A 10,550-nucleotide genomic window follows, 5' to 3' on the forward strand; every position below is an offset into this window, starting at 1 on the left:
TTACACTCTAATACACTATAATGCTGGGTTGTTTCAACCCAACTTTGGGCCAAATATGGACTAACCCAACCGTTGGGTTACATTTTTACATTAAAATTTTAGCCCAAAAGTTGGGTTAGTCCATATTTGACCCAAAGTTGGGTTGAAACAACCCAGCATTTTTTAGAGTGTAGCTTTTGGATTAATCATATTCATATTTGTTGTGTTAGATCATTAACATGGAAGTCCTGCATTCTGAAATGGCAATTACAGTTAAAGGAAATTGTCATGTGGAATTTTTGAGAGAAATGCATGACAAATGTGAGCCTAAACAGTGTTTCTCTTTCTGTTCTCTTGCAGGGAGGAGCCTGTGCTATTCAGATGGTGGTTCAGGCTTATATTATTAAATATTTGCTCTTCAACCGGCCAATGAACTCAGAGTGCACAATGCAAAGGTGATTAATTAATTAATTAATAAAATTTTTTCCCAAGTTTATATATTTGTATGGGATATAACTATGGAAGAGGAGAAGATTTCAGATTGTCAGCCAGTAGTAACTTTTACATTTCTATCAGAAGATTTGTGACCCTGGAGCACAAAAGCAGTCTTAAGTCGCTGGGGTATATCTGTAGCAATAGCCAACAATACATTGTATGGGTCAAAATTATCGATTTTTCTTTTATGCCAAAAATCATTAGGATATTAAGTAAAGATCATGTTCCATGAAGATATTTTGTAAATTTCCTACCGTAAATATATCAAAACTTAATTTTTGATTAGTAATATGCATTGCTAAGAACTTCATTTGAACAACTTTAAAGGTGATTTTCTCAGTATTTAGATTTTTTTGCACCCTCAGATTCCAGATTTTCAAATAGTTGTATCTCAGCCAAATATTGTCCTATCCTAACAAACCATCCATCAATGGAAAGCTTATGTATTCAGCTTTCAGCTATTGAAAAATTGACCCTTATGACTGGTTTTGTGGTCCAGGGTCACATTTATGGTTGGGGTAGGAGTGGGGTTAAGGGCTCCAAAATATTGCTATTTCTATAATCTAATGTAAAAAAATTTTAACAATAATAAATAATAAGAATGTATAATGATAATATACATACAGTATATTGCAGTTGAAATCACTTGTGTCATTCAAATAAAGATTTTTGATTGGTCTGAAATGAAATGAGAATGTTGTGGTGCTGCACAGTCCACTGTATCACAGCTCCGACAGACTCTTTCTGTCTCTCGTTCTCAGTATGGTGACGGTAGGGGAGAAGGAGCAGAGGAAGGCGCTGGCAGCCGCTCTAACTGACATCTTGTGGACAGCTGGTGAGGAGCAGACAGCCACCGTCTGCTTGGTCACGTCAGAGCGCTGTTTCACCCCCCACATGGACTACAAACTGGACAACTTCACAGAGAGAGTACATGCAGTTTATGAAAACATGCTAACAAAACATGCTTAAAAAAATGTAATTGTTTAATTTCTTTTTTTTTTTTTAATTCCACAGTTGCAGCTTTTCACCTTTAAAAAGAAAGATGATGTTAGATCATTTATATGCGAGCACATCCAATGTGTAGGTACATTTAAAAACAAAAATGATGTATTATTAGGAAATACTGGCTGTATCAAACTTGCATTTATGTTGGATTAACTTTCACCTGAATGTGTGTAGTTTAAGGAAGAAGGAAGCCATGGAATCATACTTTTTCTGTATAGCCTTATCTTCTCCAGGACTATTGACAGGTAGGTCTACAGGTTTTCTTGCAAGAAAGTAGTACTTCTATTCTGCATGGAAGCATTAAATTGATCAAAAGTGACAGTAAAGACATTTACACTGTTCCAAAAAAAATAAAATAATAATAATAATAATAATAATATATATATATATATATATATATATATATGAGGGATTATGTATAATATACTAATTCTGCTTTGCCGTGACATGAATAAACTACGTTTAAATATATTAAAATAGAAAAAAGTTCATTAAATTTGTAATTTAATTGTAATTGAATCTTAAGACATAATACTACTGTTTCTGCTGTATTTGTGATCAAATAAATGCAAACAAACATTAAAAATGTTACCAACTTTTGAACACTAGTATATTTAGAAACAAATCTTTTCTAATCATTAATACTCTACATCTCTAGTGCCTGAGAACTACCTCATTATTTTAGTCAGCTTTAATTTGTAATACAGTCAATTGATAAAAGAACATGGAGCTGCAATAAGAATAAATAAAGTATTTTAATAATTTTAAAATTATTTTAGTATTTTAAATGAATTAAATGAGTGACTGAATTACGCAAGTCTCTAAATTTGTAGGATACGGGCTGACTTTGACTGTACCACCACTCATCTTTTGCATGTGAGCTTGGGGAACTCTGTTTGTCGACAGGTAAGGAAGGTTTTTTAAAAGATTTTTGTTCTTGTGATTTGTTAGTGTTTAATTGTGTCAAATTATCTCTACATTCATTAGGCTTTATTAAACCTGCTGTTGACGGGCCGTGCGACCCCTCATGTCTTCAACGGTACGTCACTGAACGATGAGCAAGACGAAGCACTCGCCCAGCCTCTCCACGGGGTCCTGACTCGCAGTCACGTCGGATATCTGCTCTGGAACAGAGAACAAGTCCACCATGCACAGCTCCCCCTGGTACTGCACCCATCCTATGTGTTTTCTGGGGGTTTCAGGGGTTTGGTCTTTCTCCGTCACTTTCTCTGAAAATTTTTCATTAGGTCAAATATAGGCAACAAATGAGTAAATGCTGTAAAAAAACAAGATACTTGAGCCACCAGTTTTGATTCTCAAGATTGCCATACTGATTTGGAGAATCTCTAGGCACTTAAAAAGAGAGAGAGAGAGAGTGTGAGAGAGAGAAAGCGGGCATATTCTCTAAGGAATCTAATGTTCAAAATGAAGCCCTTGAATTTGAAGTCACTTTAGTGCATAATAAAGACGTTTCTCAATATGCATTCTTAAGAAATCCTGCGTCCTTGTGTTCTCATACATTGTCAACATCAACTGTGGAAAATCTTTGATGCACCCATCCTATGTGTTTTCTGGGGGTTGCAGGGGTTTGGTCTTTCTCCGTCACTTTCTCTGAAAATTTTTCATTAGGTCAAATATAGGCAACAAATGAGTAAATGCTGTAAAAAAAACAAGATACTTGAGCCACCAGTTTTGATTCTCGAGATTGCCATACTGATTTGGAGAATCTCTAGGCACTTAAAAAGAGAGAGAGAGAGAGTGTGAGAGAGAGAAAGCGGGCATATTCTCTAAGGAATCTAATGTTCAAAATGAAGCCCTTGAATTTGAAGTCACTTTAGTGCATAATAAAGACGTTTCTCAATATGCATTCTTAAGAAATCCTGCGTCCTTGTGTTCTCATACATTGTCAACATCAACTGTGGAAAATCTTTGATATAATTTTCATGTTTTTTTTTTTCTTCCGCATGTTTTTGATTTATGTGATTTGTTCTAAGCTAATACCCAGAGTGAATTAATGCTTTTCTGGTTTCATTTTGTATGTCTTTACTTAAAGTGTGCTGCTGCATCGACTCCCACTTGGCTTCTTAGCTTCTGTATTACTGCACTGTAGTCTATTATATTTTGAACACATCCATGTTGTGTTGATCCTTTTTTCCTAAGGTGGGCAGTATGCTGAAAACCCCCAAGCTACCTATCTGGGTGTGCAACATCAATGGCACCTACAGTGTTTTGTTCAGCCCAAACCGTTCGCTGCTCTCTGACTGGAAGATGGAGCATCTTTTCCACCTTTACTTCTACAATGGCCAACCAACTCAGCTCAACACAACAATGCTCACCATAGGTACAGTCATTAGCTTCTGCCCACGCCTGTTGCCGCCTGCTTGTTATAATCGTGTGAACCAGACATTTCAAATGTATATATTGTATTGCTCTTTTGTATTTCAGATACACACTCCCATCACTGGGAAGCTGAAAATAATGATATTCAAGGAGACCCAGAGAAAAAGTTTCCCTCTGTAGAGATCACCATTAGGACCAAGTGGGAGGGTTCTGTTATTGACTGGAATGGGACAGTGCCTTTTTTCTGAAGAGGATTATAGCAGGTCACCTGATTTGTAGCATATCTCTCCTGGCCTGCAATAAAGAATATTTTATTGGTTTTGATTTTGGCTTGTGAACCTTAATAACATTACCTTTCACAACCTGCCCATTTGACCATTTTGGCATCTGAGCATTTAACAAAAGTGAAAACCTAAAATATGTAAACACATGGCAAAAAAGCTAGGTCTTTTCCTCGATTGTTAGAAATATATTCAAATCTGGTTTACACATGTCCCACAGATGTTTAAGTCTATTCTGGAGCTATTTCATTTTGCCTCCATACTGTTTTTGTCCTATTTAGATCCGATATGGGTTCAAATTGCTTGTATCAAGTCTCAAGACTTAATCGCTCAAGTCTCAAGTCATGATGGAAAAAGCTGATGTCTCAAGTTACAGGGTTTAATCAATTTAAGTCAAGACCGTTATTCAAAGCCTTGCAGTCTTTGATTCCTATCTGGTATAAATCATGTATGTAGTATTTTATTTTTATATTTTAATTTAATTACTGCTGCATGCCAGTATTGTTAATTAAAGAAAGGCAATACATTACAATAAGATTCAGCAAGTTAACTTTTTTTTTACAGCATTTATTAGTCTAGATTTATGTTAATTAACAAAAGTTATATTATTCATTCTGAATTTGTTATATCATCATAATTAACTGACTTGACTAAATACCATGAAGCATCACAAATATATGTAAAAATTTATATTATTAACCAATAAATACTGTAAAATTATTGTTCATGGTTATTTCATTGTTACTTTGCATTAACTAATATTAACATAGAACCATGATGTAAAGTGTTACCTAATAACTTTATCTAAAAAAAAAAATATATATTGGTCTCATGACTGTGATATTTGGTTTGTTTGTGAGAATGGGAAAACAAAACATGGTAAACTTATATTTTTATAGTTCAGAATTAAAAATAATCATGTGAATTTAGTGAGTTATGGACTACAGTGTGATTGAATGAAGATTGCTTAGATACTAAGGACTTTATAAGGATCAGTATTTTACAATTGTTTAGGAATCTAACAGGTGTTCAATGTAGAAAAGATGGATTACTGCTGATTTGATCAGATTTTCTGAAACAGGTAAAAACAACAGAGGACCTAAGACAGAGCCTTGTGGCACTTCACTTCCATCTGACCTGAAATATAAGAAAACAAATTGTCAAAATGTGCTGTAAAGGTTCTTCTTTTATGTAGTTTATTATCAAAGGCTAAATTGACATAATAGGATATACACTTTTATGACAGAATTATAGTGCATTATAGAAAAGAAATAGAAAAAATATTTTATATACTGAAATACAGATGTATAAATACAATATTACCAATAAGAACTTATAACGTCTTTCTAAAGAAGGTCGACCTTATCAGTTACATCTAACATCTAACATTCTGAACATATGTGTATTCCCTTTACAGATTTCCTCTTTTGGATGTATAATAAAATGATACATAAATGGCTCTTTTTTTAATACCCGTTGATATATAATTTCAGAATGGATATTCAAAACAGATCTGTACTTTTATGGTATGCAAAAGCATTTCAATATTATAACATTTAAGATGAACCTTGACTATAAGAGCCAGAACAAACAAAGTATAACAAAGTAAAAAAAAAAAAAAACAGCTTCTTAAGTGCCGCTGTCATGCTCAGTGGCTCTATCATGGCAGTCGAATCACAGTTTCTTTTACATTAATCTCTGTGCTAACGGATTGGTAACAAAAGCTCTAACAGAAATCTCACAGCATTTGAATGATAACTGGTATGGATTTGGGGGTACTGTGTGGTGGATTTAAAACACTGAAGCCATGAACATTAAACTGTACAACATGTTAGTAGATGGTATGAAGGATCAACCCAACAATATAATAGAACATATACATTTGTTTTCCACACAAATAGAGGGATAATAAAATAATAAAATGAACAGGCCTTTCACGTCAGGCTGCTAATACAGTCAGTTCAAACTAAATTCTCATGCTTTGAATCTATTTTACGAATGTCCACCTAGAATTTCCTCCAGGTTGATGTCTTTCATCCAGTCATCAGTGCCTGAACCTGATTTGAGCAGGGAGTCAATGAAATCTGAGTCTGCATTTATCCCTGGTACCGTGTTATCATCCTCTGGTAAGAAATCAAAGGTCAATCGGCCTGCCTGGTTGTTCTGATAAGTTGCTGGGCTTTGGCTCAGCTCTCCAAATGTGGTCGGACAGCCCTGCTGTTCGGGGGACGACTGTGTCAGGCAAGTCACCCCAGGTAGAGGGGGTATCCTAGGCTGACTGGCTCTGGGAGCAGAGCTTCTGATTGCAGGGTTTATGGGTAGCAGACTAGAATGAGGTGCCACCTGGTTAGGTGGACAAATAGACCTCGGAGGAAAATGAATGTCACTTTGGGGCATCACTGTATTGGGGAGCATTTTGACATCTAGTCCTGTTGGAGCTCCGCTCTGTTTGGCGCTGTTCGCCCAGTTCAAAGCAGTGTCCATCCTGCTGGTATTGGTGATCATGTCACCCAATCTTTGCCCCAGCAGGGAATCTTGACTGATGCTCGTCCTCACATGCTGAGTGCTCGATTGAAAAGGGGCACTCTGGCTGTTTGTCCCATGGAACTGCGGCTTGTTTTGCTGAAGCCCTATTCGGATCAGGCTGCTGGGTTGCTGTCGGAGCTGGTTTGCGCAAGCTTGAGCACCTGTGGGTCCTGAATTACGGTCTTGTCCAAGTGGAAACCTTCTCTCTACTGACGTGGGCACCATCTTGGTACCCTGTCCATTAAGCAGGTGGCATGACAAGGGTTGGATGTCACTTTGGTCTGACCCATTGCCTGTTGCATATTCATAAAAATGATCTGTGATGTAAAATACTGATTTACCAAGCAGTAGCGTACTGATAATGACTAATATCGAAGTCAAGATTTGGTGTGGTTGCTTAAAGGAGTCATATGACGCGATTTCATGTTTTGCTTTGCCTTTGGAATGTTACAAGCTGTCCGTGCATATATAAGATCTGTAAAGTCGAAAGATTAAAGTCTCAAACCCAAAGAGGTATTTTTTCTAACAGTTAAGACTCATCCACACCTTCCTAAAACACCTCATTCAAACACGCCCCCACAAATCTACATCAGTGTGCGAAGATTTGCATAACATCGCCCAAATGTATACGCAAAGAAAGAAGTTGTAACTTTTATTCTCGCTGTAGTATAGATGCCGCCATCACCATGTCGTGGAGATGCTGTGTGTTTCCAAATATGGTAAGGGGCGTAACATTTCCATCACGTCCTTGAGGTATTCAGCCAATCACAACGCACTGGATAGCTGGCCAATCATTTCAGATAGGCAGGGCAGAAAGGTGTAACAATAATGTACGGTATGTGGAAAATAATGTGTTTTCTGAAGCTTAAACCACGTAAACACATTGCATTATACCAAATACACAAAATAATATTCTTTTTAGCAACATCATATGACCCCTTTAATCCAAACCTAGGTTCAATTAATCGTACCACATCATCAGTGTGAGTATAATTCATTAACTTCATTAAAATGTAGTTCAATCATGACAACTCTGAATAGTTTTAGCATGTTGATGCATTTAACGTTAATGTATTTCAGGGGTTCTCAACTCTGGCCCTCTGGGTCCATTTTCCAGCAGAGTTTAGCTCCAACCCTAATCAAACACACCTGAACAAGCTAATCAGGGCCTTCAGGATTACTAGAAAGTTACTGACAGGCCGGTTTGATCAAGGTTGAAGCTAAACTCTGCAGGAAAGTGAACACTGAGGGTCAGAGTTGAGAACCCCTGATGTATTTTGTCAGACTAGATCTACTACGCATCCTGCTGCTGCTAAGCCAGTACGGACTTGCTGTAGACAGGTGGAGCTGGAAGGTTTTAGAGGAATTCTGATAGCGTGCTGCAGGAAGAGCTTAGGGTGAACACAGCAACAGCCTATTTAAATGCTGAGCAAGAAATCTCATTGGCTACAGAATCAGCAGAGGCCAATCAGCATGCGTAGTACATTTATGTGATTGAACAGATTGCATGTGAAGGTCCTATCAGTCCGTGCCATCTAGAGTTTCATGACTGAACTAGATATTACATTCCCATATTATAGGACAATGAAAATACATTCCACACCTGCATATAAGCTTGGCTGTTGAGCTCCAACTCCATTGCGAGGTTGTTTGTAGTCTGGTGGAGGTCGTGTTAGATGACGACTGAACTTATCCTGTGTGCTCAGTTTCTCCTGAAAAATGTACAGCAAAAGCACATTGTTGTAGTTTAGGAATAAAAGTTCCATAGATTACAATTGGCCAAAATGTGAGTGGTCAATCACAGGGGTGCCGCTATGATATATATCAATCAATCAATCAATCAATCAATCAAAGCAGGGTCCAGTAGTAACCTACTTTGTATAATCTGTCATACATGTATGGCATCTTGTCACGCAATGCTAAATGAACAGTGGTAGAGATTCAATAGAGTTTTGTGGCCATGACTTTAAGGTATGTGCCCATACAGAAATTGACTTTATTGAAAAATAAACTTACCCTTAGACAAATGTGTGACACTTAAGTAGATTAAAGCTAATTCTCTTTCTGTGAGCTATAAAATTAATTTACCTATCAGAAAACATTTATAAAACCACCGTATTTAGGCAAGAAGCAACGGCAGCACTCACTGTATCAGGGATATTGAGCTGCGGTTGACCCAGTGGTCTTTGAAGGTTCTGGTCCTGGCCTGGGTTCTTCTGCTGAGAACTGAGAACCGGAGGCCTCTGCTGTTGGGTCTGGCCTGTTACATCTACAGGATGCCCATTCGCTGGTAAACGAGGTCCTGGCGAAATTCCCTACAAATGGAAAGCGTGTTATTATTATAACTCACATTTAAATGGCACATCAATAAATGTCACACCAGCTACTGCATTCCATCCTGCTGTGATTGAACAATCAGTCCACTAGAGGGCAAGCTTTGTTTACAGTCAATCTGATGTTACACAGTCCCTGTTCACATGTGACTTCCTGTGCTTGGTGATAGGGATTTTCCATAGCCTTTCCCACACTGTTCTATCACATAGAGAAAACACATCCATGGCTATATCCATAATGGGGACGTAATGGTACCTAAGGGAGAACAAATTAGTCAGAAATTGTCAAAACATCCTGTCATTTTAATATGCCTGTAGTGACACATGCACTGTAAATAAATGCTTGCTCTAATATTATGTAGAAAGCACTGTCTTACAGACTGTTGTTTAAACACTTACAGTTTTTTATTAGAAACATTTATTAGAAACCCTAGTCAATGAGGCTCTCAGGACTTTTTTTGCATTCAGTAGCACGGGTTTTTACGGTGTGACTGATAGCCGCGCTCAAGCCCTGCTACACTTTTATGAGACTGATCCTATGGGGCGCAACCCAATTGCTGCCAGCAAAGGACAGATTTATTCAGCCACAGGGCAGAGGCACGCAATAACAGATAATCTCATAGGCCTATTTATCCCGATTTTTGCACTTTCCCTGAAATGCACTCTTATTCAGGCTGTGATATTTCATGTTAGTTGCTCCTTTAAAACACTGATTACATGGCAGTACACTGCAATTTTAGCCATAAAGAAATTAAAGGTGCAGTAGGAGATCTTTAAAAATGCTAACTTTAGCCTGATAGCACTGAAAGCGAACGTCCCACCCTCTCTGCAATCGCCGTCCAAGGCCACGCCCCCCTGAAGGCATTTACGCTCACAGACCAGAACACCAGAGACGACATTACAATAGGCTACATCAGCGGTTCCCAATTCCAATCCTCGCGCCCTCCTGCTCTGCACATTTCATATGCATCTCTTATCACGTGCGACGTTTGTTCTATTCGACCGTGAGTGCCCTGGGAAGTGTACATCACCGGATATTCCGCCATGATTCCAGTTCGAAGCGAGCTGTTCCATGCAAAGGGCATTAAAGTGTGCAAGACGTGAATTTAAATAGTATTTATATGTCATAAAGAGGTATATTATGTCATACTTCACACTTCTCTAGTAAGTTTCGTCTGTGTGTGAAGACGCTGCGCAGCGCAAATCCGTGAATGAATGTTCCGAAGTGAAGTAAACTTCAACGGATTTCCCTTGCACGCGTACTGGAATTGAGAACCGCTGGGCTACATCATGTGTCATTCACCGGTTTCAAGCAGCATAACAAAAAATGTTTCTGAAGACAATCACCTATTGCACCTTTAACTTGCATGACAGTCGAGCATAATTATCATCAATAATGAAAAGAGACACAGTTATCGGTTTCAAGTTAGTCATGTACTAACTATTCACTTTAAAGGGTTAGTTCACCCAAAAATGAAAATCAGGCTGCGTTTTACTCACCCCCGAGGCATCCTAGGTGTATATGACTTTCTTCTTTCAGACGAATCCAGTCGGAGTTATATTAAAAATAGTCTTTGATCTTTCAAGCTCT

At 37.9% G+C, this 10,550-nt stretch overlaps 2 protein-coding genes across 5 annotated transcripts in view; one reads left to right on the forward strand and one right to left on the reverse strand.

The window, feature by feature from the left end:
* The window catches only part of LOC107714094 (protein FAM188B2-like), a 17,353-nt gene extending 12,947 nt beyond the window's left edge, over positions 1–4,406 (forward strand). For all 4 annotated transcript variants that reach the window (XM_016519808.1, XM_016519807.1, XM_016519809.1 and 1 more), the window contains 8 exons: positions 340–434; positions 1,236–1,401; positions 1,489–1,554; positions 1,654–1,724; positions 2,313–2,385; positions 2,467–2,643; positions 3,640–3,820; positions 3,925–4,406. In XM_016519808.1, the coding sequence (XP_016375294.1) occupies positions 340–434; positions 1,236–1,401; positions 1,489–1,554; positions 1,654–1,724; positions 2,313–2,385; positions 2,467–2,643; positions 3,640–3,820; positions 3,925–4,067 (972 nt within the window). In that variant the 3' untranslated portion in view covers positions 4,068–4,406. The remainder of the gene's footprint in view (positions 1–339; positions 435–1,235; positions 1,402–1,488; positions 1,555–1,653; positions 1,725–2,312; positions 2,386–2,466; positions 2,644–3,639; positions 3,821–3,924) is intronic.
* A 953-nt stretch (positions 4,407–5,359) lies between these two features.
* The window catches only part of LOC107714095 (mastermind-like protein 2), an 18,387-nt gene continuing 13,196 nt past the window's right edge, over positions 5,360–10,550 (reverse strand). Inside the window, exons 2-4 of the mRNA XM_016519810.1 lie at positions 8,774–8,941; positions 8,230–8,338; positions 5,360–6,919 (exon numbers count right to left, since the gene is read on the reverse strand). Of these exons, the coding sequence (XP_016375296.1) occupies positions 6,093–6,919; positions 8,230–8,338; positions 8,774–8,941 (1,104 nt within the window). The 3' untranslated portion in view covers positions 5,360–6,092. The remainder of the gene's footprint in view (positions 6,920–8,229; positions 8,339–8,773; positions 8,942–10,550) is intronic.

Source organism: Sinocyclocheilus rhinocerous, unplaced genomic scaffold, assembly GCF_001515625.1.
Source record: "Sinocyclocheilus rhinocerous isolate Xijiao unplaced genomic scaffold, SAMN03320098_v1.1 scaffold3677, whole genome shotgun sequence".
NCBI classification, from domain to species: domain Eukaryota; kingdom Metazoa; phylum Chordata; class Actinopteri; order Cypriniformes; family Cyprinidae; genus Sinocyclocheilus; species Sinocyclocheilus rhinocerous.